We start from the raw sequence: 27,795 nt of genomic DNA on the forward strand, positions 1-27,795 counted from the left end.
CTAGAGCTACTCCAGAATAAACTGTACCACCACAGAGCTGGGTCCTGTGGTTCATGCAAACACTCTGTGGCAATCCTGCTGTACCAACTCGTGCTTGCCAAGTGCATCCAGCGTGCCCAGCCCCAGAGCTGGCTCCGTGCTTTCCTTGTAGGTCTGTGATGTTGTTGCTGTCCACTGGTACCAAAGCTACAAACATGGTTGAACACACTTTGCTGCTTATAAAACTCGATTACAACATACCTGAGAGAGCCTCTGTGCATTGTGTGTAGTGTCTTCCTCATCAAATTCCTCCTCAGACACCACAAACCCCTGGTTAGGCTTTTGGGAGGCACGTAAGTATTGCCAGGTCCTTCCCTGCAGGAAAGGGAAGCTGAGGAAGGGCTTTGAGTGCCAGCAGAGAGGTGGGCTTGGAAAACTCCAAACAGAGAGAGGATGGGGATGGTGAGGAGGGTCAGTTTGGGGTCTGGGTGTGAGATTCTCTGTTGGAATTACCTGGAACTGAGACCATGCTGAACTAGGATCCATCAGGTGTGACAGTCCCTGTCACTGAAAAATACTGAAAATAGAGGCAAAGCACACAAGGGACTTGTAGAAAAATAGCTGGGTGTCAAAGCTGGGTTGTGGAGCACAGGAGCAGAACTGATGGTACCAGAGGTGGTTGTGATCCCAAGCCCTGTGACTTGAAGCCAAGGTGTTTGAGCAGTGCCCTTGATTTCAGTGAGAACAGAAATGTGTTCAGATGTGTTCAGTCCTTGGGGAACCAGGGCTGGAACCAGGAATTGAGACTGAAATAATCTGCTTTGCTTCTCTGCTCTGGAGCCAGGCTGGGAGAGCTGGGGGTGCTCACCTGGAGAGGAGAAGGCTCCAGGCAGAGCTCAGAGCCCCTGGCAGGGCCTGAAGGGGCTCCAGGAGAGCTGGAGAGGGACTGGGGACAAGGCCTGGAGGGACAGGACCCAGGGAATGGCTCCCACTGGGAAAGGGGAGATTTTTGTGGGATATTTGGAAGAAACTCCTCCCTTTGAGGGTGGGCAGGCCCTGGCCCAGGGTGCCCAGAGCAGCTGTGGCTGCCCCTGGATCCCTGGCAGTGCCCAAGCTTGGACAGGGCTTGGAGCAGCCTGGGACAGTGGGAGGTGTCCCTGCCATGGCAGGGGTGGATGGGCTTTAAGGTCCCTCCAACCCAAACCTTTCTATGATTCATAATGTCCCCCCCCAATAATAACAAAACTCAAAGCAGATTAACTTTTACTATAAAAAGGTGAAATACTGAGGGGGGAAATACCTTTTTTACTCTTTTCCCCTCACTTGATTTCAGTCCCATAGACCAGAGTTCAACACAGCCACAGCTTGAAAAACCGCAGCATTTGGAGGGGCCTCACGTCCCTTGGAACATCCATCCTTTCCTCTAATTGGCATTGGGTCAAGATTTGCTTCATCTGAGGAGGTCTTGGAGCAATGTAGGAATGATTGACACATCTAACAACACAGCAGATTTTTGCCTTTTATTTAGATGAGTCTCTTCCTCTCCTCCTGTTGTGCAGGTAACTAGGATTTCTACCTCAACCCAATGTGACCTATGCAAGGACAACGTGGACCAACTTCACTCGGCTTCCACTGAAAGGTGCTCACCTGGCCTGTGCAGGGGTTTCTACTCTTACTACTGGACAAAATAAAAACCATAAAAAAGACCTAAACAACAGAGCAAACATTTACTGTGAATCTGACTAAAAAAAAAAGGAAAAAAGGCAAAAAAAAAAAAAAAAAGGCAAAAGAAATGCTTAAAGCTCCAGTTTGTATTGTTGATAGTTTAGATAAAGTATTTATCTTTTTTTTAAAGTGAAAACAATTTTGACTTATTTTATTCCACCTAGATTCATAAATACAAGTTATTATTATGAAATTCTCTGAATACTAAAGGACTGGCACACCAGCAGAGATGTAAAAGAGCCTCCTCGGTGCTATTTTGTCCGTCAGAACTGTGCCTCTGGTTTGAATCCTTGGTGCTGATTTTGGGGGGTTGACCAATGCCAAACCCAGTTTTTAAAGGTCTGCAGATTATTTATTCCCCTGACTGTTGTTCATATCCCAAAATCCTCTTGGTTGGCAGCCGGGGCTGACAGAGGAAGGAATTCTCCCCCTTGGGGGTTTGGTTCAGACTGAGCCAGGCGCTTTTAACTGGGTGGGTTTTAATTGAGTTTGTGACTAACGAGGGCTCTGTGCTCCCCTCTGGGGCCGCCTGGGCAGGCACAGCTGGAACAGGAGAAATCCAAGTCCTGCCCCATCCAAACTACTTCCCTGGGCCATTTGCAGTTGCTGGTGGCGCTGGGGTCACTGTGAATTTTGGTAGCTGGTCTGGCAACTCGCTTTGGTGTTTGAACAGGGTGTGTGCTGGTGCAGCCCTTTCTTTCCCCAGCCTTGGGAAGGCTGAACGTTGTGTTTCTGTCCTGCTGCAGGCTGCAGAGTTTGCTCAGCTCGTCGTTTTTTCGTTCCAAGCACGACGTGTTTCGTTGGTAGGGTTTTGATACTTGACTCCGACCCGGCTTGGCCGTGTACGTGGATTAACAAGGTGCATTTTGCTTTTGTGTTCCTTTGCTTTTGAGTAGGTTCTTGAATGGTAGTTCACAAAAACACCCTGACCTGGCTGCCTGTGCTGTCACTGCCCCCTGGGGCAGGCACTTGCGTCGTGTGTGCAGGAAGGGCCGATTTTATAGAGCTGTGATGAAAACTTCTAAGTTTCCTATGCTTTATTTCCTTTGGTTTTAGTTTGTACAATGCACAATGAACCTGTAAAAACTTATTTATTTAAGTGCACAAAATGAGGAGGAGAAGGAGGATCCATTTCAGGAGGATCAGGCTGGTCTGAGTTCAGGCCGGGCCAAGCACCAATAAAGAAAACTACAGTAGAAAGGGGATTGCAACAGCAAAATGACTGGAAAAAAAATCACATTCAGGCTTTGGAAAACACCTCCCTGCTGACCCTGGTGCTCAGAGGGGCAGCACTGTCTTTAAATCCCTTCTGGTGAGTCTCCCACTGCAGAAGTCAGGCCCTGGCAGGAGCTCCAGGGAGCACCCCGGGGTCACAAACAGCTGCTCTGGGTTTGGGGTCAGTGAGGTCCCTGTGCCCTCCTGGGCTCTCCTGCCTGGATCCAGCAGGGTTGGAAGTGTTTGGAGAGGGGGTCAGTGGCTGCAGCAGCTCCCACCCTCTGCAGGGCTCAGCTCTGTGCCTCATCCCGGGCAGTCTTAGAGGGATTTAGGACCAAGTGCAGTTGTTCTGTGGATTCCTGAGTGTGTCTTCCATGGGAGCCTCTGTGTGCAGCCTCTGGGGTCTGGCTTTGCCTCCTTATCCACTGGGAAGGGACTGAAAGCCCTGGGAGTTGGGGGTATTTTGGAATGTTTTCTGCTTTGTTTGGGACAGGGTGTGTCCTACTGAGGGACTGGCAGCACGAGGAAAACCTGGAAAAGGGCAGGAATGCTCAGAGGGTGAGAGGAACATCCAGTAGCTTCTCGTAGGAGCCAAACACAGTGTATGTCCTGGAATCCAGGAGCACAGTAACCCAGATGTTTTGCAGCTGGGAGTTGGGCAGCTCCAGCTTCTTCCCCAGCACACAGCAGAGTGCTGGGGCCTCTGGAGACTGTAAATGAGTGATTGCTGGAGGGGCAGCAGCCTTAATTAATTTCCTAATTACCTCTCCCCCATCGTTTATATCTCTGGTGAAAGAGAGAGAGGAGGAAATTCAAGTAGAAGCTTTTCATCCCCCTGATTTTATCAGAGCCTTTCCTGCAGAGGGACCAGCAAATGGTGCCCCTTGGAGCTCTTGTGCCTCCCTTCACCTCCAGCCACAGAGATCCAGGAAGAAAACTCAGCTGCCATCCCTGTCCTGGTTTGGGTGGTGCCCAAGGCACTCCCAGGATTCCTGCTGGAGAAGGAACCAACCCACAGATCCCATGGAACCCTCAGCTCCCAGCCGTGCTCCAGGCCTGGGTCTCCTGTGTCACCCACCCTGCTGGCACCTGACACTCCCTGGATGGTGAGGAGGGACAGATCCCTGTGGGAATGATGTGCTCTGCATCCAGCAGCTCAGGAGTTCTGGGGAGCCAGGCTGAGCTGTCAGGGAGGTCAGGGTGGCCTGGCCACTGTCTCCTCCCAGCTGGACTCGCTGATCTGAAAGATCTTTTCCAACCTGAACAATTCTGATTCCAGGACCCTTTGGAGCAGAGGCCTTGGGTGAGGAGTTTGTCCCCTGCTCTTTGCTGGGTGCTGTGGAAAAGCAAAGCCTGTCTGTGCCTCGGTGTCACCTTTGGTCACTGCCTTGGTGGCCAGCCAGTGTCCAAGGCAGGGCTGGCTCAGGAGCAGCCTTGGCAACGGGCAGCACAAGCCCTGGAGCTCAGCACTCACCTGTGACTGAGCCCTGCCACCCCCAGGATTTTTGAGTCTCTGACTCTCCAGATGTTATCCAGGAAGGCTCAAGGGAAGCAGACCCAGGAGTGAATCTTTGGGGCTCCTGGAAAGGGATCCAGTCTACCTGAGCATCAGCCTTCCCCTGCCTGTGCACCACTGCCTGCTGGCATCCCAGTGCCTGCTGTTCCCCCCTGCCATCCCACACTGCTGGGCTCTGGAGCTGCTCTGGCCTTGCTGGTGTCTTCCCCCACCCCAGGCCCTGCACTGTAACTGCTCCTGGTCGTGATTCCCAGATTGTGCTTCCAGAGGGGCCCTGCTCGGCACTGAGCTGGGAAGCCAAGGGGGCAGTTTGGGGCTGAGCTGGGAGATGTTTTTGCCAAGAGATTCCTGGTTTTGTCTTCCCTCTCCCTGACCTTTTATTGCTTTGCCATGATCTGGGGCAAGATCAGCTTAAAATCGTGGACTCACAGAACATCCTGAGTTGGAAGGGACCTGGAGGATCATTGAGTCCAGCTCCTGGCCAGTCTCCTACTGCTCTGTCTGCACATTGGGAAGAGCTCTCACCTGGCTGAAGGCAGACCTTGGAGCTGCTGGGATCTGATCCATGTGGCCACAGCTGTGACCCTGCTGCTGGAACACTGAGCCAGGAGCTGCAACCTGTTTGCAATAATTGAAGATCCTCTGGAGCAATCAAAGGCAAACAGTTCCAAAAAAGAGAATTTCTCCTGCTGGTGCCAGGTCCAGTCCTTCCGGGGCTGTCACACAATTCCCCCTCCTCCACGCCCCTGCTGCCAGCAAAGGACTCGCCAGGAAGCAAAAACACATCTTGGAGCAAGTCTGCTGCCAAAAAAATGGAACTTCCTGAGTGCTGTGCTGAGGAAAACCTGTCCCTGCTGCTGAATGTCAGCCTTGAGGAACAAGACTTGCATGGGCTCTTCCTTTCTTGGGCATTTGCCACCTCTGGCTCGCCAGGCCCAGTCCCCTGGGACCCACGGTGCTGGGAGGGCTCCAAAGGCACCGGACCTAAATTTGGGATTTGCTGCAGATGAGTAATTCAGCAGCAATTCTTCTTCCATCAGGCAGGGATGTGGGGACACCCAGAAGTTGGATTGCTGAGGGAGAGAGTGGGAAAGCTGAGGCTGTAGAGGCTGGATCCGAGCTGGTGCAGGGGGTGAGGGGCATTGGAGGTGTCCCTCCATCCCCTCTTGGCTTGGCACAAACGAGGCTCTTCCCTGCAGGAAGGTGTGGATCAGTCTGGACAACCAGGGAGCATCTTCACCTCAGTGCAGTTGTGGATGCAGTGGGAGAGAGGAGGAGGGAAGCAGCTTTTTAGGGAAGCAGCAGGGAGTGCAGCACATCCTCACTGCCCTGGCATTCTGGGATGAGCTCATCTCCAGCTCCTTCTGATCACCAGGAATTTGTGTCTCCTTGGCCACACAGACCAGAAATTCTTGTGCTTCCATCTCTTTACTTTCCTTGCTGTTGGGGACAGCACTTTATCTTCCAGTGCAGCCTTTGTGCTCCCTTTGCTCTTGGCTGGGGTTGGGCCCTGGGCTCAGCCTGCCAGGGAAGTGGGATTCCCACTCACTGCTGGGATCAAGCTGAGCTTGGAGGGTCTGAGTCTGGGATCACACCCACAGTCCCTGAAGTCCTGCAGGCAGGAAGGTGACATCCCTTGGTCATGAATGGATTTGTTCATCTCTTCTTGAATCCAGAGATTCCAAATCCCCAGGACTTGACACTCCTTAGTGTGAAACTCGCCCAGCTCTGGGTCACACTCAGTTCAGCAGAGTCACTTTCTTCTTTCTTTAGTCAAATTTGATCCTTGAGGAAGTCACTTGAGCTATTGCAGCCTGGGAGTGGAGAGGTTTCCAGTCTGATCAGCTCTTCCATCCCACCTGGAAACATCCAGCTGCAGCATTGCTCCAGGGCTGCTTGGGGCTGTGTGCCTGCCCTCACCCCTGGGGACAAGTTTCCTTCTGAGACGTGTGCTGGGGTCACTTCTTCAGCCTTCTTTGGGGTTGGACTAAATGGCCTTTAAAGGTGCTTTCCAATGTTCCCAAACTCTTCTGATTCCCTGCACAGACACATCTGGGAGGAGGTGGGTGAGAGCCAGACCTGCCTCACCTGCTGCTCCTGCACCTTCACCCCAGCCCTGTGGGGTACAACAGTTGGCAGCTCAGGTGCTCCCCATCACAGTGGATTTGCTGCCTGTGGTCGTTGTTTCCATCTCATCCCAGCCTTCCCTTGGAAGAAGGACCTGGATCTTCCTGCTCTGCTGGGCTGCCTCTTCCAGGTCTTTTCCTGTGGCCATGGACAGGCAGCCCTGGGGTTTGGTTCTTGCTGCGATTGTGTGTTCAGAAAGCAGCATCTGCTACCCCCACTTGGTATTTTTCCATTTGGAGGAGAGTCCAGGCAGAGGAGAGGCCGAGGGAGTGGTGGCAGGGACAGGTTGGTGGTGCAGAGCTGCTGGGGACACCCAGCCCTGGCTCAGGGAGGGGACAGCCAGTGCTTCCAGCTCCTCCGAGTCCTTCAGGGCCCACCTTGGCACTGGGGGCCCGTGCCACCTGTGCCACCTGTGCCACCTGTGCCCTCGGGATGCTCTGGCTCCCCTGCCCCACTCCAGCTGATTGCTGGCAGAGGAGACTCCCAGGGCTGGGAGCTGCTCTCAGGCTGCTGCTGGCGATTCCCCTCCCTGCTCAGCCTTCCCTGGGCCCTTCCTTCCCTCCTCAGCGGGGCTGGAGCTCCCCTGGGACTGCCTGGCCCAGGGTCCCTGTCCCCAGGGAGCTGCTCCTGGAGCAGCCGTTCCCGAGGTGGCTCCGCTCGGTCGCGTCCTGTGTGACCCGTTCCACCCGGTGCTGGAATTCACCCTCTGGTCCAGGGCCTGGAAACCTGAGGGGTCTCTGTGTTTTGTCCTGGATAAATCCACCCTGGAATGATCCCGACTCCCAGGCGTGGCTGGCGTGGAAAATTCTGCTTTTCTTGTTTTGCCTGAGCCAAAAGCACAGAGAGGATTAAGGACTGGGAGCAGGGGAGGGCTTGGACAGGGCTGTGAACCCAAAATGCTTTTGGGGAGCAGAAACTACACAGTGTTTTTGTGAACTATCTTTGCAGCACTGAGGAAAAATCACAGGAATTGGAGTTTTGGGAGTAGAGATGTGCAGTCAGTGTATGAATATTTGAAATCTTACTGGTTTTAAAGGGTTTTTTTCTTTTTTTTTTTTTTTTTCTTTTTTTTTTTTTTTTTTGCTCCATTTCCATTTTCCGCTCCATTTGCAGATCAGGTTTTCACTAAAAGCTGTTTCAAAATGTTGTTGTGCCATATTTTATTTATCCTTATACATTATAAATATATAAATATATATTTAGACTGAATATTGCATTGAAAGATGCTGTTATTGGGAACTTCAGGGTTTAAACTTGAGACAAAAAAAAAAATTGGGAAATAATTCTCCAGTACTTTTACTGTTTGGGACCTTCTTCCTGAAGAGGCTCCTTGAGTTCTTTATGGTGTAAAAACAAAATCCGAAAATTCCAAGTTTGACAGTGCTAACCCTGAAGTTCTCAGGTTTGTGATCCTTTGGTTTTCTCGAGGTACATCTGGTTGCTTTTCTGGTGCAGTCAAATAATTTTTTAAAAGGTTTTGTCTCTGGAGTTATTGAGGAAAAGGTGGAATGGGTTGATCCATCCTGCTTGGCTTTTTTAATCTATTAATATTTGAAGTGATCGATTTCCAATTAAAACCCAACTTTTTAGGTCTCTGTTCTACTTAAACTTTTTAGGAGTGAGAGCCTGCCCTCGCTGAGTGGGACTTGGATGGGGAAAGCAGTAGATGATGAGGTTGCTGTTGCTCAGGAATTGATTAGTAAACTTTTAACTACTAATAAAAATCCATTTTTCAATGGATTTTTAGAAAAACCCATTTTCTTAGGACAGTGATATGGGATGTTTCCTAGTGAATAGGAATTAGTTTATATAGTTTAGCCTATTAAACTGAATTATTTAAAATTCAAACTTCCCCTAATTTATCTTTTTTTTTTGTTTGTTTGTTTTTGGTTGGTTTGTTTTTGGTTTCTTTTTTTTTTATATATATACTGGTAAGTTGTTCTGTCATTCCTTTCATTCCTGCCTAGCAGTAGTGTGAATTCTGGTGTGTATATATGTATGTATAATATATATATTTCCACCCGGCCTTTCTAATTCTCCACAATGTAAGAGTTAGTTTTTGCTCCCCTCCCTCCACTTAATTTCTTGTGTCTCCCTTGATTTGTAATTGAAACGATGCTTTGAAGTTTTGTCTTTATATTAAAGTGTCTGTATTTTAATACACCGAGCTCGTGTGGACTTTCACTGCCTCAGCGGGAATCAGGAGGGAAATGGGATTTGGGGATTTCGTGGGGGCACAGAGGAACAGAGATCCCTGAACCAGGCAGCACCTGAGGGTTTGGGGATCCTGTGCTGGGCACTGGGGGGGACAGCAGGGCCTGGGGACAGCTCTGGGCCCATCAAGGGACACTGAGGGGCTGGAGCGTGTCCAGGGAAGGGAGCAGAGCTGGGGAAGGGTTTGGAGCACCAGGAGCAGCTGAGGGAGCTGGGAAGGGGCTCAGTCTGGAGAAAAGGAGGCTCAGGGGGGACCTTGTGTCTCTGCACAACTCCTGACAGGAGGGGACAGCCGGGGGGGTCGGGCTCTGCTCCAGGGAACAGGGACAGGAGGAGAGGGAACAGCCTCAGGCTGGGCCAGGGGAGGTTTAGATGGATAATGGGAAAATTTCCTCACAGAAAGGGTTGTGGGGCATTGGAAGGGGCTGCCCAGGGCAGTGATGGAGTCACCAGCCCTGGGAGTGTTGGAGCAAAGTGTGGATGTGGCACTTGGGGACAAGGGCAGTGGTGGCCATGGCAGTGCTGGGTCATGGTCAGACGTGGTTTTTTTAGAGATCTTTTCCAACCTAAACCCTTCCATGATTCCCAACCCATCCAAGCTTTGTTCCCTTTTAGCCAGCAGTGGCACCAGTGCAACAACCCCACAGGAAGCCAGGGATGTGTTTAAACCTCGGAGCTGGAGGCCACAAACACTTCCTGAGCCAATTCCCTGCTGGGTTTAAAACGAGACACAGCCCCAGGTTCACCCAGAGCCCCCAGCCCCTGGCTCTGCTGGGCCACAGCCACAGCCTGACCCAGCTCCTCTAACTACACAGGTTTGTCACCTGCCACTGGCCTGGCTCCAGCACCAGTTGGATTAGCTGACCTTTAAAGGTTCCTTCCAACCCAGATTATTCTCTGATTGTCTGAAAAAGCCTCTCCAAAGCTTCTGGTGGAGCCATCCCCAGCTGGGTCCTGAGCAGGAACCACACCTGGGGCCCCTGGGCAGGCCCTGAGCTGGCTCCAGCCACCCCTCCCAGGGAGGTTTTGGTGTTGTAGAACAGTTCTGACCATGACAAAGATTAAAACAGGATTTATTGGGAATGTTCACTGTACAACACAGAAATGGCTCCCAGGGAGCCTGGAGCTGGCTCTAGCTGAAACACAACAAGCAAAGTCATCAGAATGTGAAAAATGAGCAATTGTCTGTAAATCACCAGCAGTTGATGCAAATTTCAAAGTATCTACAAAGTACCATCCTCCCTCCCTAAATCCCACCCCGTGTCCCAGCCCTGCCCTACAACGGATCTGAGTCCCTGGGCCTGGCCTGGCCCTGGCAACTCTTCACAGCTTTTGTTGTACATTCAGTTAAGAAATGTCATTGGTGATGAACATTCAAATCAGTGTTGGGCTTTGCTCTTGCTCACCCAACTGTTCCCTGGAACAGCAAATAAAACACCATTTTCTGCACAGTGACACTGGAGGGTGGCAGCTCCACCTGGGGAAAGGTGTCCAGTGAGGAGGCCACCGAGTCCTGCAAGGCACAGGTGACACATTTGCTACAGTGGTGGCAGGCCCAGCTGAGAACTCTGGTTTGTAAAATTGCAGGCTGGGCAGGATTAAAATGCCCTTTGGAGTCATCTAAGGATACTGATTCCCTCAAGCACAGTTCCCATGTGTTCCTGCTCTTGATCCCTTGCTACTGCTTCCCCTGGAGCTGCCATCTGTCTGCAACCCCCCCTGGATTCTGCTCCCTCCCTGCTGCCCCCAGCTGATCCCCCAGGGCAGCTGATTTTGGTAATTTCTGGAGCAAGCACCTGGAATGTTTAAAGGGAAAGGGAGTATCTGGGGAGGGAAAAGGGGAAAATCTCAGCTTTGAGATAAAAACTAAAGCATCAGTGACAGGTGTCACTCCTGCTACTCAGCTGCATGAGGTAAAGAGGGAACACCAGGATACCAAAGGCTGCAGTGTAGCCTCTGGTCTGGGCATTAGTTCCCAGCCAAGGAGGAAAAGACCCCAAAATTCCCTTCAAACCCAGCTCAGAGGCTGCTCCACCCCCTCCTTGGGCTGGGCAGCTGGAGGGGAACAACACCCAGAGCTTCAGCCCCCAAAGCCTGGGCCAAGCCCCTGCCCTGCCCCAGCCCCAGCCCTGTTCCTGCTGCCAGCAGCCTCTGACAGTGACTCCTGGGACCTTCCCAGAGGCCTTTCCTGGGAGTTCTCCCAGGCTGGTTCCAAGGAAGCTGCTCTGGCAGTCAAGAATCTGGGTCTGCTGCAGCCCTGGGTGTGGGGAGTGTCCTCCATCCCTCATGTCTGGGCAGTTTTCCTCGGTGCAGCCAGAGCCAGGGCTGATCCTATGGGGGTGTTGTTCCTAATCCTTATCTCTTCCCTGCAGGAGCTCCAGGACAGGCAGCCCTGGTTCCCTGGCAGCTCACTGTGACCTTGGCAGAGTTTTTTGGTCTGTCCCTTTGGACAAAGGGGACACAGAGAGGAGAAAAGCTGCAGCAGTGGCTCAGGGAAGGAAGGGTTAATGCCTGGCTGAGCTGGTGCATGTCCTGCAGCTCCATCCTCCAGCCAAAGGGAGCAGCTCCTGCCTTTGCCAGCTTCTCCATCTGCCTCTCCTCCCTGGGAAGCTGGATCACTGCAGAGCTCTGCAGACAGGCAGGATCACACAGGGATCTCTCCCTGTCTTTGTTCCCTTGTGCTCTGCAGCTTTGTTCTTTTGGATGGGCTTATCCAGCCCCCAGGAATGACAGCACCTGCCCAGGGGAGGGAAAAGAAGAGCCCAAAAGGCCGTGGCTGCACAGGGCTGATGTCCCTCTCCATCAGCTGGAGCTGTGGCTGGGCTGGAGGAATTCCCACTCCTCTCTGGAGAGGCAGGAGGGGGTTAATTTGGAGCCCAGAAATGCATCAGTTACATTCTCCTACAGCCAGGGATGAGCCTGGGATGGCTCCTGGGAGACTGCAGGAGGATCCTGAGCCAGGGAAGCTGAGCAGAAGGGTGGAGCTGGCCCGGGGGGCCCCAGCATGGCCTGGAGGAGAGCAGGTGCTGGGAGCTCTGTCAGCCCCTGCCTCTGCCCATGCCAGGGCTGGGGGCTCTGCTCCCACTGCAGCATCCTTGGAGCAGCTCAGCCCCCCCAGCTGGGGCACTGGGAATGTGCAATGAATTCCCTTAAAAAAAAAATACAAAACATTGGTAATAAATAAAAAAGTCACGTGGTCACTGTGGGGAGCTGGGGTGGAGCCAGGAGCCAGTTGCAGCCAGGTGAGGGTTACTGCCTGTGTGCTCCCAGCTGGAAACGAGCTTCCTCAGAGATTCCATACTGCTCCAGGGGGTCCTGTGGGGGAGCACAGGGAGGCACCAGTGAGATGCAGACAAAGCCCAGCAGCCCCTGGGACACACAGGACACAGCACAGAGCCAAGGTCCAGGGGAGCCACAGCCACCTCCCTCCCTGGAGCAGGGATGCTCCTGGCACCTGGCAGAGGGTGAGCAGCATCTCCACCCATGGATCTGCCCAGGGCTGGTGTGAACTGTTCCAGAGACCCCCTGGGAGGCCAGGCCAGCTCTGGACCTGCCCAGCTCCAAACCTTGGGCCACTCCAGCACCGGACTGTGTGCATCAGGGTTGGAGTGAGCACCCAGGAGAAGGTGCTCAGGTCTGGCTGTGGAGACCATGGCTCCCTATGGGATCTGGGATCTCCTTCCCACACACAGCCTGGGCAGGACTGGCAGCAACAGCCCCTGCTGCCACCCAAAGCCATCAGTCACACCTGAGCAGTGCCCTGCAGGGACTCACTCACCTTCCCTGTCATCTTCTGGATCTCGTTCCTGTAGAAAATCAGGCTCCTCCTCAGGAACTCGTAGCTGCAAGACAGGAACAGAGCACGGGAAGGGCTGAGCAGAGAAGGATGTGGGGAAGTTTCAGATGCTATTTAGAGCTGGAGGGAAGCTTGTCTGGGAGGAGACAAGCACTGCCCTCCCAGTTCCTGATCCCAGAACACAGCCCAGAGCCCCCAGCACTGCCCTGGCTCCGAGGGCTCAGCCCACCTGGCTCTCCTGAGTGCCTCGACCCACTCCTGGCACTGCTCCTCCGTGGCACACTCGAAGCAGTATTTCCTCTCTGGCTCCTCGATGAAACCTGCCAGGGACAAGGAAAAGGCTCCAGGCAGGTCCTGGCAGAGCTGCTGATGCTCTCCTGACTCCCGCCCCAGACTCTGCCAGGCCAAAAGTAGCAGCTCTGTTAACGAAGATGAGCTGGGAATGAGTCTGCAGCCCCCACCTCCAGCCCCTCTCCCATTGCCTGGGTGGCTCTGGGTGCCTGGGGCAGCTGCCCACAGCATTTCCCAGCTTACAGCAGCCAGAGACCTTGGGAAGAGCAGCTTCCCAAGCTGAGGGTGAACTGAACTGGACCAGCATGGCCAGATCCAGGACTGACTCCCTGAGGCCTCTTGCAAAGACACCAGAGATTTAAATCCAAGTGGGAAACAGCCCTGAGAGGGGAACTGGGATACCTGCAGGGAGCAGCCAACCGAGTTAAACTGCACTGGGAGAAGGCCCTGAGCTGCCTTTGCTGGAGGCTTTTGGGAATGTGGTACTCACATGGTACTCCCACCATGGAGAGCAGGTCCTGGTGCCACTCCAGTTCTTGACCAGGACATGCCACCAGTTCCTGTCCCCAGAGCTCTGCTGAGCAGACCTTCAGGGCTGCTGCTGCCAAACACCTGGGTCAGGCTGCACCAGCACCTCGGGACGTGCTGTGGACACATCCCAGCACCAGGTACTGCTGGGTTTAACCCTGCTCAGGAATCCTCCCCCACCAGAGCTCCCAACATCCCCAAAGCCCCAAAATCCAGCACGTGGTGCTCCAGGCTCAGTGTGTTCAGGCACTCTGAGGGTCCTTTGGAAGCACAGAGCAGAGCCACAGCTGTGCCTGGCAGCCAGGCCAAAAGATACAGGGATGGCCTTGGAGAAACATCCTGTTATTGTGGCCACATACCTCTGGCACAGGGGAGAGCTGTGGGATGAAAGGCTGCTCCCAGGGGAGCTGGCCCAGCTGCCGCTGCACAAGGACACACAGAGGGGAGGATGGGGCTGGAGCAGCTTTATCTGAGCCTCTCCAGGCTGTTTTTGGATAAAATGTAGCAGCACAGAGCAGATCTGTCAATAACCAAGCTCCCCCTGCCAGAGATTCCACAGGCAGCCAGCGAGGCCTGGCTGCTCTTAGTGCTGCTCTGCACGTGCAGCTGTGCAAATCCCACAGGCTGTGCCATGGAATATCCCTGAGATCTCCTTGGGATGGCCACAGGAAGAGTGAGGAACAGCTGGCAGCTGAGGAGGGGAAAGGCTGAGGAATTGGTGAAATTGGAAAAGGCCTTTAAGATCATCAAGTCCAACCATCAGCTCAGCACCACCAGGTTCACCACTCACCCCTGTCCCAGGTGCCACACCCACAGATCTTCTGAACACTCCCAGGGATGGTGACTCCACCACTGCCCTGGGCAGCCTGTGCCAGTACTTCCAATCCTTTTTGCTGAGTAAATTTTCCCCAACAGCCAACCTAAACCTCTCCTGGGCACAAGTGGAGGTCATTGCCTCTTGTCTTGTCCTCTGTTCCCTGGGAGCAGAGCCTGACCCCCACCTGAAGGGCCCTGACCCCACTGAGGGAGAGGAGAAGGGCTGGGGGCAGTGACCCCACTGAGGAGGGGAAGGGCTGAGCTGAGCCCACTGCCACCAGGGAAACAGGGGAAAGCAGGAACTGAGCATTCAACATTCCCTTTCCCACGTGCCACGTGGGAAGGCAAAGGGGTGCACAGGCAGCACTCACTGATGGAGAAAACGTTCTCCTCCTCTTTGGTGATCTTGCAGTGCTCCAGCAGCAGAGCTCCAATGGGCTGGAAAACACATGGAGAGAGGGTTTAACCCACAGTGCCCCCAACACCACGAGGGCTGAACCCACAGTGCTTCCTTGGAGCCCTTTTAGCAACTTTCACAAGCTGGTGCTGCTTTTAAATAATTCAGTCTGATTGCACCACATTTCATGTTCCTTTAATCAACCTTTCCATGCCAGTCTCACCTGTAGCACTTTGCATTTGTTAATTAGGTGTTAATCAGCTCTATTGGCTTAGATTCAGCCTGGTCTCTTCTCTGTGATACCAGAGAAGAACATTTATTTTAAAATCAAAGATGAAACATTTCCTGTGACACCCGGAATAATCGACACTGAGCTGTGCAAAGGGCTGTCCTGGAGCTTTGCAAGGGGTTCAACAGTGTGAGCAGAGCTGCAGCAGCTCAGGATGGACAAAAAACCACCTGGTACTACTCAGGGACGTGGGGACAGCAGGTGACATTGGCCACGAACAAGAGCAACCACAAGAAGTGCTTGTCCAAGTGAACCAATGTGTCAGAAGCAAATCAGGCAGCAGGGAAGGGATTGCAAACCTGATTTATCTTGCATTTCATAGAACTCTTTGGGTTGGAAGGGACCTCAAAGCCCATCTCATTCCTGGACACCTTCCACTGTCCCAGGCTGCTCCAAGATCATCCAGCCTGGCCTTGGGCACTGCCAGGGATCCAGGGGCAGCCACAGCTGCTCTGGGCACCCTGGGCCAGGGCCTGCCCACCCTGCCAGGGAACAATTCCTGCCCAAGATCCCATCCAGCCCTGCCCTCTGGCAGTGGGAGCCATTCCCTGGGTCCTGTCCCTCCAGGCCTTGTCCCCAGTCCCTCTCCAGCTCTCCTGGAGCCCTGCTGAGCTGAGCTGGTGGAAGAGGGAAGGTGGACCCTGCTCCAGCTCCGTCCCTGCACCATTTCCCAGCCCACACAATCCAGGCACAGAAAAAGAAGAAAGGAGGAAGGGAACAAACCCCACCCAGAGGCCCAATCCCTACCTCGGCCTCATCGGTGCGGAAGTAGAAGAGAAAGTTCACCACGAGCTTCACCAGGCGCTTCTTGAGCACTGCAGGGACACGAGGGAGCAGGGCAGGGCTGAGGCAGGGCACGGCGAGCAGGGGAGCCCTGCCATGGCACCGACCCCACCAAGGCACCCCCTGCACACACCCCGAGGCTGCTCCCCCAAACAGCTGCCTCGGGGTGACAGTGTCTGAGTGGCCTCAGGGTGACAAAGCCCCCGAGCAGCTCCCGGGCAGTCAGAGCTCACAACAGCAGCACCACAGGGCCTCAGGCACTCCAGGAAAAGCTCCACATCCCGGGAGCCCTGCCTGGAGCTGCCAGCACGGGCGTCACCTCCACGGGACAAAGTCCAGCAGGACCTCAGAGGAGGAAAGGCTCGGGACAAGGGAGTGAGCACAACACTCCAGTGCTGGTTTGCAAGGGAATTTGTTGGGAGATTTCAGGGAAGAGCTTCTTCCCCAGATCCCCTGGAAGCTGGGGATCTCCCTGGCCCCAGAACCTCCCTCCATGCCCAGACTGGATCCCACCACTCATGCTCCCCATTCCCACACTCCAGCCCTCCCAGTCTGCCTGTCCCCAGTCCTGCCTCCCAGCACTCCCAGTGCTGCCCACCAAAACAGCCAGACCCACCCTCCCCCTCTGCCCAGTGCTCCCAGTCCTGCCCTGGTTTCCCAGCCTGGATTCTCCAGTACCCTCAATCCTCCCACCCAGCTCCCCCAGACCCTCTCCAGCCTTTTCCCCCAGCAGCTCCAGTTCTGATTCTGCAGTCGGGGCCCCTCAAGTACCCCCAGTCCTTCCCTGGTCCTACCCCCAGTTTCCCACTTGTGATTCTCCAGTTCCCCCAGCCCCGCCACCCACGGCACCCTCCCAGTCCCTCCCCAGTATCCCCAGTCCCGACTCTGCAGCCGGGGCCCCCCAGGTACCCCCGGTCCTGACCCACCTTCCCCTGCCTCCCCACACTGCCCTCCAACCTTGCTCCCCCAGCACTCCCAGTTCGCCCAGTCCCGACTCGGCCCTACCCCAGTTTCTCCCTCGCGGCTCTCCAGTATCCTCAGTCCCACCCCCCGGCTCTCCCAGTCCCTCCTCGCACTCTACTCCCACTTTCCCAGCCCGGATTCTCCAGTACCCCCGGCACTCCCAGTCCCAGTAACCCCAGCCCTGATTCCCCACCTCGGGGCACTCCCGGTCCTGCCCCCCGATCCCCCCGGCACTCCCGGTCCTGCCCCCCGATCCCCCCGGCACCCCCGGTCCTGCCCCCCGATCCTCCCGGCACTCCCGGTCCTGCCCTGCTCCCACCCCACTAACCCCAGCCCGACTCTCCACTCAGGCCCCTCCGCGGACCCCCCCTCACCGCTGCCCTTCTTGGGGACGCTCATGCGGATCTCGGCCGCTTTCTCGGCGGGCTGCCGGGCCAGGGACAGCAGCTCCCGCTCGTTGTAGCGCATGGCGGGCCCGCCCCGGCCCATGGCCCCGCCCGGGCCGCCGCCAGCGCCGCCGGAAGCGCCCTCAGCGGGCCCGGAAATGCCCTCAGCGGGCCCGGAAACGCCCTCAGCGGGCCCGGAAATGCCCTCAGCGGGCCCGGAAACGCCCTCAGCGGGCCCGGAAGCGCTCGCGGGGCGGCGGGAGCGCGCAGGCGCCGGGGCGGGAGCGGGGCCGCGCGCAGGTACGGAGCGGGGGGAGGGGGCCCTGAGGGGAGAGGGGGAATGGGCAGGACTGGGGGAACTGGGGAGTCGGAGCTGGGAAACTGGGAGAGCTGGGTGAGGAGGGACTGGGAATGCTGGGTACGGAGAGACTGGGAGAACTGGGAAAGGAGGGACTGGGAATGCTGGGTATGGAGAGACTGGGAGAACTGGGAAGGAGGAACTGGGAGAGCTGGGTGAGGAGGGCTGGGATAACTGGGAAGGAAGGACTGGGATAACTGGGAAGGAGGGGCTGGGAGAGCTGGGAAAGGAGGGATTGGGAGTGCTGGGTATGGAGGGACTGGGAAAGAGGGACTGGGAGTGCTGGGCGGTCTGCGTGGTGGGGCTGGGGGAACTGGAGAACCACGAGTGGGAAACTGGGGTAGGACCAGGGCAGGATTTGGGCTACTGGGAAGATCAGCGGAGCAGGAGCGGGGGTACCTGGGGGTCCCCGAGTGCAGAACTGGGATGGAGTTACTGGAAAAGTACTGATTGCCCTGGGTGGGAGGACTGGGGGTGCTGGAGAAACTGAGGGTGCTGGAAAAGGAGGGACTAGGAGAACTGGGGTGGTGGGGCTGGGGGAACTGGAGAATGACGAGTGAGAAACTGGGGTAGGAGCAGAGCAGGACTGGGGGTACCTGGGGCCCCTGGCTGCAGAATCAGGACTGGAGTTGCTGGAGGGGGACTGGGAGAACTGGGTGGGAGGACTGGGGGTACTGAAGAATCAGGACAGGGAAAATGGGGGTAGGACTGGGAGGATCAGCAGAAGCAGGACTGGGGGTATCTGGGGGGCTTTGACGGCAGAATGAGGATTAGTTAGAGCAGAGGGACTGGGGAAGAGGCATTGGGAGAGCTGGGCACTCGGAGGAATCCAGGCTGGGAAGCCAGGGGTAGGATCAGGACAGGACTGGGAGTACTGAGTGAGGAGGGACTGGGAAATCTGGGGCTGGGGGAACTGGAGAATCACGAGTGGGAAGCTGGGGTAGGGCCAGGGGAGGACTGGGAGTGTGGGGAGGATGGGGAAGAGCACCTGAGTGGGAGTCAGTGGGCCTTGACTGAATCAGGACTGGAGCTACTGGGGGATGTGGCTGGAGAGGGACTGGGGGAGAGACACTGGGAGAACTGGGTGCTCTGTGGGGAAGGATTTGGCGTTTCTCAAAGGTCTTTCCAGTGTTTGGGCTCCCTGTGGGGAGGTCTAGGGGGGCCTCTGACCTTGCTGAGGGCAGGGGGGACTCCAGGACCTCACCTGGGGCTTGGGGACACTGCTCAGAGCGCCTGACCTTGTTGGGGGGCGTGGGGGGCTCTGACCCTCCCTCAGAGTTGGGGCTGGTGGGGGTGGCCCTGGGGCTTTGGGGGGCGTTGGGGTGGTGGGGAGCAGCAGACCTGGTGGTGGACAGGGAGGAGCTCTGGGGCTCTTGGTGCCTCAGGTGAGGGGGAAAAGCCCCTCTGGAGGGGCTGCTTGGCCTCGCTGGGGCCCAGCTGGGCTTGGGAGTGGCTGAGGAGATGGGAAGGGCTCCGGGGGGATTTTCCGGATCCGTTTACTCGGCTTTCCCGAGTTGGGGGTACCAGATGTGCTCCATGTGGGATTGCATCCCGTGAGGTGTGCCCAGGGCATGTCTGGGGTGTCACCCCCATCCTCACTGCCGGGGCTGAAGGGTTCCTGTGGCTCATTATCACTGACACTCCTTCCTTTTGAGTGCTGTGCCCAGTTCTGGGCCCCTCGGTTTGGGAAGGAAGGACATTGAGATGCTTGAGCGTGTCCAGAGAAGGACAACAAGGCTGGTGAGGGGCTGGGAACACAAACCCTGTGAGGAACATTTGAAGGAGCTGGGGTTGTTTAGCCTGGAGAAAAGGAGGCTTAGAGGTGACCTCATTGCTCTCTACAACTCCCTGAAGGGAGGGCAGCACTGACACAAGAGGACACAGCCTCAAGCTACATCAGGGGAGGTACAGGTTGGATATTAGGAAAAAATTTTCACCGAAAGAATAATAAAGTACTGGAATTGTCTTCCCAGGGAGGTGGTGGAATCACCATCTCTGGATGTGTTTAAAAAAAGACTGGACATGGCACTTGGTGCTGTTGTCTAGTTGAGGTGTTAGGGCACAGGTTGGACTTGATGATCTTGGAGGTCTCTTCCAACCTCATTATTCTGTGATTCTTTTGCCAGGCTCTGCGTTTCTCCAGGAGGAGCTGAAGCCCAGGAATCGCCGCCATGGATTTCCAGCACCGCCCCGGGGGTAAAACGGGCAGCGGGGGCGTGGCCTCGGCCTCCGAGAGCAACCGGGACCGGCGGGAGCGGCTGCGGCAGCTGGCCCTGGAGACCATCGACATCAACAAGGTACAGGGCACCTCCCACAGCCCCCGGGGACACAGGGCACATCACATCCGTGGCATCATGAGTGGTTTGGGTTGAAAGGAGCATTAAAGCTCATCCAGGGACACGTGCCGCTATCGCAGGCTGCTCCAAGCCCCGTCCAACCTGGCCTTGGACACTTCCAGGGATCCAGGGAGAGCCACAGCTGCTCTGGGAAATCCATGCCAGGGCCTCCCCACCCTCCCAGCCAAGAATTTCTTTCCCATCTAAACCTACTCTTGGTCTATTTGAAGCCATTCACCCTTGTCCTGTCCCCCCAGGCCCTTTTCCAAAGTTATCCTCCAGTTCTCTTGGAGCCCCTTTAGGCTCCATGGTCACCCCAGAGCCTCCTTGTGCCCAGGCTGAGGTGTGCATTGGGTTTAAATACTTCTGTTTGTGGGGATGTGGGGGTTGAATAAGGAATATTTGGGACAGAGTGACAGGGAAGTGCCAGCTCTTGTGTGTCCATCTATTTCCAGTCTCCCCAGGGCTGGTTTGGGTTGTGGTGTTTCCTGCTGAAGTTGGGAATTCTGTCACCAATGCACACAGCTGCTGTTGGTCCTCTCTGTTTCCTCCTCCTAAACCTCTCTTGTACTGTTAATTTAAAATCTGAACTCAGCTACAGGATCCTAGGGTATCCTGAGCTGGGAGAGACCCTCGGGGATCATCAGTCCAGCCCCTGTCCCTGCACAGCCACCCCAACAACCCCACCCTGAGCAGCCCTGAGAGCTCCTGGAGCTCTGGCAGCCTCGGGGCCGGGACCATTCCCTGGGGAGCCTGGGCAGTGCCAGCAGCCTCGGGGGGAAGAACCTTTCCTCCAGTGCAGAACTCTGCAGTATTTTGGTTATTCTCTTACTTTGCCAATGGATTTTGCTGATAACTTGTCCATCATTCTTTTCCCAGGACCCCTATTTTATGAAAAACCATTTGGGCTCCTACGAGTGCAAGCTTTGCCTGACGCTCCACAACAATGAGGTGAGGGGAGCACCTGCCTGTCCTGACCCCAGCAGCAGCAATTTGGGAATAACAGGAGCTTCAGCAGCTGGGCAGTGACTGCTGAGACGTGAAGGGTGGTTAAACCTGACAGTGTGCACTGTGATCTTGTTGAAGAGTGTAGTTTTCTTTTGAAGGTTCAGAGCTTAATCTTCTTCTGAGAATCTAGTAAAAAAGAAAGCTGTTCTTCTTAGAATCTAGTAGAGAAACACTGCTTCTAGTGTTATAAATCTCAGATTATATCTAAGTAAGAATACTTGGCTCCTCCCCCTGAGCAGAACCTCTCACAATGAGATGATGTAAATTTATCAGTTATGTAGTGAGATTCAATAGCCCATTAACAAAAATATCTCCCCAGAGAGAAGATTAGTTGTAGAAGAGGTAAAGTCAACTGCCCAATTAACAAAAAATAACTGCCCCATATAAGAAATACAATAAACACATATCTTATAACCCAAGACATGATGACAGCTCAGCAGCTGAGAGCAATCTGCACTTTTGGAGTGAGATTCCTCTGTGCTGGGGATTAAAACACCCTTGTCAGGGAGTGATGCAGTCTCCCTGTGACAGGAATGTTTCAGTCACAGATTTATTTAACTTCTACCTTGGTTTTTATTTCAGGGGAGTTACTTAGCACATACCCAGGGGAAGAAGCATCAGACCAATTTGTAAGTTATCCTCTACCATAACTTTGTTCTCCATTACTGAAGCACTTTAATATTATGATGTTGGGTGTCTGTAGTCCTTTAACTCTATTGCACTCTGCTTGATTGTTATTTTACTGTGGTTCCTCATGCAGCCAGGATGCACAGCCTGGATCTGCTTGAAAAATGGTGCTGAAGATCTCCATTTTAAGCTAAAGTTCAAATCCAGTTGTGAAATTGCTGAAGGAAGAGAGAGAGAGAGTTTTAAAAGCAAATTGTCTGAGTCTAATTAGAAGGACCTCTGCCTGCCAGAGCTGCAGGAGCATTTGGACAATGCTCTCAGGAATGCTCAGGGTGGGATTGTTGGGGTCTCTGTCCAGGGCCAGGGGTTGGATTTGATGATCCCTCTGGGTCCTTCCAACTCAGGAGATTCCAAAATTCTGTGATCTGGATTTGTCAGTACAGGTTTGGAGAAGTTTGTAAGTTTTAAGGGATCCAGTTTGCTTTGCTTGATCTATGGGTTTGGCCTTCTTTTTTTTTTTTTTCCTTTTTCTTCTTTTTTTTTTTTTCATTTTGATTTCAAGAATTAAAGTCTTTTCAAATCCATCTGTGGAGCCTGGCCTCAAGGTCATCGTGAGGGTGGATCAGATGGTTGAGTGGCAGCCTTTAGCTGGGGGGAGGATGGATGCAGCTGGGGAAGGGAAATAGGACTTCCTGGCATGATTCCTGTGGAATGCTGTGCTGAGGGATCCAAACTGCTGCTGGCTTTTCTTCAGAAGCAAGGGCAGGTAACCCTTACATTCTAAATTAATCCCCAGGGCCCGACGAGCTGCCAAGGAAGCCAAGGAAGCCCCTGCCCAGCCTGCCCCAGAGAAGGTCAAAGTGGAAGTGAAGAAATTTGTGAAAATTGGGCGCCCAGGCTACAAAGGTGAGTCAGGGGGCCCTGATGGGCAGTGCCTGCCTGGCTGGGATGTGAATTATTCATTAATCTTTTGAGCAGCTCTGAATCGGTGTTGTGATCCCCAGTGCAGGAAGAATGATGTGTAGCACTTAATGATATTAGAAGGTTAATTAATTACTTTATGATACTATATTATACTAAAACTATATTACACTGCATTACACTAATAAGAACTATTACTAACTAACTAACTAGAAAACTTGTGACTCTGTTGAGTCCTGACACAGCTGTGTTTTAATTGGTTAATTAATTTAAAACAGTATTACTAGTATTTAATGAAGAAATCACATTGGGTAACAATTTTTTAACACATTCTACATGTGCATAAACACAAGAGTAGCAAATGAGATAAGAATTGTTTTGATTCTCTTTTTTCTGCTTCTCTCACAGCTTCTCAGGAGAAATCCTGAGAAAGCCAAGTCTCTGTTCAGAGGGCATGTGAATACCACAGCTCTGCCCATGAATAAGATAAGGGCTCTCTCCTGGAGTCTTTTTATTGTTTAAATTGCTCATGGAACATCTCTTCATGGCTGACAGGCAGGGAGAGCCACTTCAATAATAGATGGGTGTGTCTCAGGCTGCCAGGAAGATGATGGCATTTCATCTCTCCTCCTTCTCTTATGCTGCAGCACCTTTCATTGATGCTGTAAATCACTCACTCCATGCAGAACTCAAGGGGTTTTTTTTCTGTTTTTAATGTTTTTTTGGCCTTCAGTGCAAAATTTGGCTTTTTAATCTCACCAGTGCTTTGCCCCACAGCAGCTGAACTTCAGTAGAGGAGAATCATGGAATACTTTAGGTTGGAAAATACCTCTAAAATCATTGAGTCTAACAGTAAACTTAGCACTGACAAGGCCATAACTAAACCATGTCCCCAGGTGCCACATCCACAGGTGTTTTAACACTTCCAGGGATGGTGATTCCTGGACAGCCTCTTCCAATGCTTTACAGCCCTTTCAGGGAAGGAATTTTCCCAATATCCAACCTAAATCTGGCCCAGCCTGAGGCCCTTCCCTCTCCTCCTGTCCCTGTTCCCTGGAGCAGAGCCCGACCCCCCCGGCTGTCCCCTCCTGTCAGGAGTTGTGCAGAGCCACAAGGTCCCCCCTGAGCCTCCTTTTCTCCAGGCTGAGCCCCTTTCCAGCTCCCTCAGCTGCTCCTGGTGCTTCAGATCCAGCTCTGATCCCTTCTCTGGACACACTCCAGCCCCTCAGTGTCCTTCTTGGGGTGAGGAGCTCAAACCTGCCCATGGCAGTGACACAATCCCAGAACGGTTTGGGTTGGGAGGGACCTTAACTCCCATCCCATCTCACCCCTGCCATGGCAGGGACACCTTCCACCATCCCAGGTCACTCCAAGCCCTGCCCAGCCTGGCCTTGGACACTTCCAGGGATCCAGGGGCAGCCACAGCTGCTCTGGGCACCCTGTGCCAGGGCCTGCCCACCCTCACAGAAGTAGCTTTGGTTAAAGATAATATGACATTTTGTTTGATAAATAGAAGAAAAGGCTTGTAATATTTAATTCCTGGAAACTTTGTGCATTTCCCAGGGCAGATTAATGCTGCTTTCACCCTGCTGGGGCATGTTCTCAGATTTCTTATTTCTTTTTACAGTGACCAAACAGAGAGACCCAGAAACAGGCCAGCAGAGCCTTCTCTTCCAGGTAAGGGCAGGGTTAAAACTCTCCTTGTCAGGGTTTTCCAGGTAACACTGCTGCTAAATGAGCAGTTCTTTGCAGGATCCATGAAATCAGTGATAATAAGGAGGCCTTATCTTCCTAATTGCTGCAGCTGATTGTGTTGAGCAAATCCCTGAGCTCAGCTATCAGGCTGTGTAGTGGGAGAGGAATGTGGAGTCTGAGGTGGAATAAGATGAGAATCACAGGATAGTTTGGGCTGGAAGGGACCTTAAAAATTATCTATCTCCAACGCCCTGTGATGGGCAGGGACACCTTCCATGAGACCAGGTTGCTCTAACCTGGCCTGGAACACTTGCAGGGATGGAGTAGCCACAACTTCTCTGGACAACCTCTGCCATGGCCTCCCCACCCTCACAGGGAACAATTCCTTCCCAACATCTCTCCTAAATTTCCCCTATTTCACTTTGGGATTTTAATCCCACACCATTCTGGGATTCTCAGCCCTTTCCTCCGCTGTTTGTTTCCTTTGTATTGTGGATTGCTCTGGGAGTGCTCCACACTGGGGGATGTGTTTGGAGCAGTGGTGGGGGTGCAGAGAGGGGGTTGTAAATGCTGCCCTGCCCCCCCAGATCGATTACCCTGAGATAGCTGAGAGCATCATGCCCCGGCACCGCTTCATGTCGGCCTACGAGCAGCGCATCGAGCCCCCGGACCGGCGCTGGCAGTACCTGCTGATGGCAGCAGAGCCCTACGAGACCATCGCCTTCAAGGTGAGACCTGGCAAACCCCTGGGACAAGAAACCTGGCAGAGTGTCTTGGTTTGGAAAGCCAGGTGTCTGCTAAGGAAGGCAGCAGCCTCCTCTGAAATGGAAAATGCAAACCCCCTCCCTCTGAATTATTATAACTTTGAAATTAAGGGGCTCTCAGGCAAAGATATGGGAATAGGACTAACAGTTCTTTAATAGGAAAACTGAAAATACAAATGCAATAGTACAAACAAAACCAAATCACTGACATGGTTGGCATGGAGCTCAGGGAAAGGTTCTTCCCCCCGAGGCTGCTGGCACTACCCAGGCTCCCCAGGGAATGGTCCTGGCCCCAAGGCTGCCAGAGCTCCAGGAGCTCTCAGGGATGCTCAGGGTGGGCTTGGTGGGGTGCCTGTGCAGGGACAGGGGCTGCACTGATGATCCCTGAGGGTCCCTTCCAACTCAGGACATTTTGTAATTAATTTCTAATGAACTCTCTGATGTCTCTGCTAACCCTCATGGGTTAATGGAGTGGAAGGGGGGTCAGGAAGCCATGGCTGGAAGTCATTAAACCCCACTGAGGTTTGGTGGAGGACTCTGGCATGAAAACCAGACTGCTGAGCTCTGGGGAGCTGTGAATTCCCAGTGTCTGGCACAGACAGGAGCCTCCTGGGCTTCACTCCTCAGCCTCTGTGCAGATGTTCAGGGAGGGATTTTTGCTGGTTGTCCTTGACCGATAGGGAAGTAACTTAATTCTTTCCTGCCCCCACCTCTGTCTAATAACAACCCTGCAAGGCCTGGAATAACTGTGCTTATCTCACAGGCTCTGGGGCTAAAAAGGGCCTTTGAGCTAATCTGGTGCTGCTGAGAATAGCTCTATGTTCTCTTTTGGTGCAGGTGCCAAGCAGGGAAATTGATAAAGCAGAGGGAAAGTTTTGGACTCACTGGAACAGAGAAACCAAACAGGTAACTGAGGTTTTGTAATGTCTGTCCTTAAGGAGAGCAGAGCAACTTGAGACAGTGACATCAGTTCTGTCCTGCTGCCTCTGCTGTTCAAATCTCCATTCCCTCAATGCACCTGTGCAGTGAGAGCTCCTGACAGAGATCCTCCTGTGTGGGATCTTGGAGAGGATTCAGTTTCTGGCAGCAGCAGCAGGATGGGGCATAAATACCCAGAGAAAAGGAGGCTCAGGGGGAACCTTCTTGCCCTGACAGGAGTGTGCAGCCAGAGGGGGGTCAGGCTCTGCTCCTAGAGAACAGGAGAAAAGAGGGAACAGCCTCAAGCTGTGCTAGGGGAGGTTTAGGTTGGATATTGGGAAAACTCCTTTACTGAAACATTGTCAGGCATTGGAACAGACTGCCCAGGGCAGTGGTGAAGTGACCACCTCTGGAAGTGTTCAAAAACATGTGGATGTGGCATTTGTGGACATGATTTAGTGGTGAATGTGGTGGTGCTGCTGGGCTGATGGTTGGACTTGTTGATCTTAGGGTTAGGTTTGGCTTTTCCCACCCTAATGATTCCATGATAAATGTGCAGCACCGTGTCCTCTCCACGGCTCTGTGCCTTGTGTTTCCTGCACACACCTGGCTGAGGGAGCCTGGGGCTGGGAGTGCTCCCCTGTATCCAGGGGACAGTGCCTGGGGGGGGTTCCCACCCCTCACAGGAACCTCAGTGCTCAGAGTCCAGAGGAGTTAAAATCTGGGGCAAGGCTGGTGCCAGTCACAGATGCTGCCAGGGCTGGGACATCTGAAGGTAACAGGAGGGGCCTGAGCTGTGCTCTGGGGCTGAGAGCAGCTCTTGTGTGCTGGCAGAGCTGTCACCAGGCTGCTGGCACTGCCCAGGCTCCCCAGGGAATGGTCCCAGCCCCAAGGCTGCCAGAGCTCCAGGAGCTCTCAGGGATGCTCAGGGTGGGGTTGTTGGGGTGCCTGTGCAGGGACAGGGCTGGGCTGATGGTCCCTGAGGGTCCCTCCCAGCTCAGGATACTCCAGGATTCTGCCAATCTCTGATTAATTGTTCCCTTTTCTCTGCTTTCCTCCCATTCCCAGTTCTTCCTTCAATTCCACTTCAAGATGGAGAAGCCCCCGGCCCCCCCCAACCTCCCCCCAGGGCCCCCGACCGTCAAGCGGCCGCCGCCCCCTCCCCTGATGAACGGGCTGCCCCCGCGGCCCCCCCTGCCCGACTCCATGCCCCCTCCTCCCCCTGGGGGCATGGCCCTGCCCCCCATGCCCCCCTCCGGGCCGGTGCCACCCCCGCCAGTGCCCCCCCAGCTGCCCCCGGCACCCGGGGTGCCCCCCCCTGCTCCCCTGCCCCCCATGATGAGGCCACCGCTCCCCACGGAGGGGCCGGGCACCATCCCCCCTCCCCCTCCCTCCAACTGAAGCCCCTCCTGGACTCCATCCCGTGGGATTTGTGTCTTTTTAACTGCAGCTCACCCCCGATTCAGGGAACAGATCCTTTTTGTATGTCTGGAAACCTGACTGAATTCTGGAGGTTCATTAAAAGGCTTTTGATTCTCCTTTCCCTCAGTTTCCCTGTGCTGTTTCTAAGGGGTTCACTTTCCTCTACCCCTTAGATACAGGAAACATTCCCAGGTTGGTTATATTTTGGAAATGCTCCAAATAGCAGGCAAAGGATTGGGAATCTCAAGGCACCCCCTCCTGACTGGGTATCTCCATCAGCTGGCTTGCTTATCCCCCTCAGGCTGCCTGATGAGTGTCCCATTAATTACCCCTCATTAATCAGTTTTGATTCAACCAAAGCCCTTCATCTCTGTTCATTCACTGAGGGGGGACATGGAAAGGCTCCTGTTACTGATATTAAATCTTAGTTTATTATTATAATTCATTAAGTGTCAGTACCATGGAGTAGCACCTGCTGTCACATGATTTTATTGTGTGCCCTCCTCCCACTGAGAGCTCTGGTCAGGCAAGTTTTGAGTTCTCTGGGTTTGTTTATCCTGAATGTTTCCTTCCAGCCATCACTTGGTTCCCATAAAAAAGCAGCACCAGTTCTACCATTTCTCCGTCCTTTCCCAGGTTCCTGTCCCTGAACTGGGGGGTCAGTGGGTGATCCTGGGGGGCTCAGTGGGTGAGGGCATGGCCAGGGCTGGGGTTCCTGTTC

At 53.9% G+C, this 27,795-nt stretch overlaps 3 protein-coding genes across 7 annotated transcripts in view; 2 read left to right on the top strand and 1 right to left on the bottom strand.

The window, feature by feature from the left end:
- DOT1L (DOT1 like histone lysine methyltransferase) overlaps nucleotides 1-8,729 on the top strand; it is a 79,702-nt gene extending 70,973 nt beyond the window's left edge. For all 4 annotated transcript variants that reach the window (XM_053965567.1, XM_053965568.1, XM_053965571.1 and 1 more), the window contains one exon: nucleotides 1,539-8,729. Coding sequence is in view for 1 of the 4 variants with exons in the window: in XM_053965571.1 (XP_053821546.1) it covers nucleotides 1,539-1,546 (8 nt within the window). In the remaining 3 variants the exon portion in view is untranslated. The remainder of the gene's footprint in view (nucleotides 1-1,538) is intronic.
- Nucleotides 8,730-9,833: 1,104 nt separating this feature from the next.
- Nucleotides 9,834-17,210, bottom strand: PLEKHJ1 (pleckstrin homology domain containing J1). The gene is made up of 6 exons (XM_053965735.1): nucleotides 17,014-17,210; nucleotides 15,641-15,708; nucleotides 14,579-14,645; nucleotides 12,802-12,892; nucleotides 12,555-12,618; nucleotides 9,834-12,091 (listed from the first exon to the last, which is right to left on the bottom strand). The coding sequence occupies exons 1-6, from the start codon at nucleotides 17,126-17,128 to the stop codon at nucleotides 12,026-12,028; spliced, it is 471 nt and encodes a 156-aa protein (XP_053821710.1). The 5' UTR covers nucleotides 17,129-17,210; the 3' UTR covers nucleotides 9,834-12,025.
- A 23-nt stretch (nucleotides 17,211-17,233) lies between these two features.
- On the top strand, nucleotides 17,234-27,195 carry SF3A2 (splicing factor 3a subunit 2). 2 transcript variants are annotated; one of them, XM_053965733.1, is made up of 9 exons: nucleotides 17,234-17,325; nucleotides 19,510-19,680; nucleotides 20,599-20,670; nucleotides 21,310-21,356; nucleotides 22,151-22,260; nucleotides 23,903-23,952; nucleotides 24,558-24,698; nucleotides 25,572-25,640; nucleotides 26,721-27,195. In XM_053965733.1, the coding sequence occupies exons 2-9, from the start codon at nucleotides 19,555-19,557 to the stop codon at nucleotides 27,051-27,053; spliced, it is 948 nt and encodes a 315-aa protein (XP_053821708.1). In that variant the 5' UTR covers nucleotides 17,234-17,325; nucleotides 19,510-19,554; the 3' UTR covers nucleotides 27,054-27,195. The 2 variants fall into 2 exon arrangements, with proteins under 2 accessions (XP_053821708.1, XP_053821709.1); XM_053965734.1 differs by lacking the exon at nucleotides 17,234-17,325 and adding an exon at nucleotides 18,777-19,123.
- The last annotated feature ends 600 nt before the right edge of the window (nucleotides 27,196-27,795 follow it).

This window comes from Vidua chalybeata, chromosome 27, assembly GCF_026979565.1.
Source record: "Vidua chalybeata isolate OUT-0048 chromosome 27, bVidCha1 merged haplotype, whole genome shotgun sequence".
Lineage (NCBI taxonomy): Eukaryota > Metazoa > Chordata > Aves > Passeriformes > Viduidae > Vidua > Vidua chalybeata.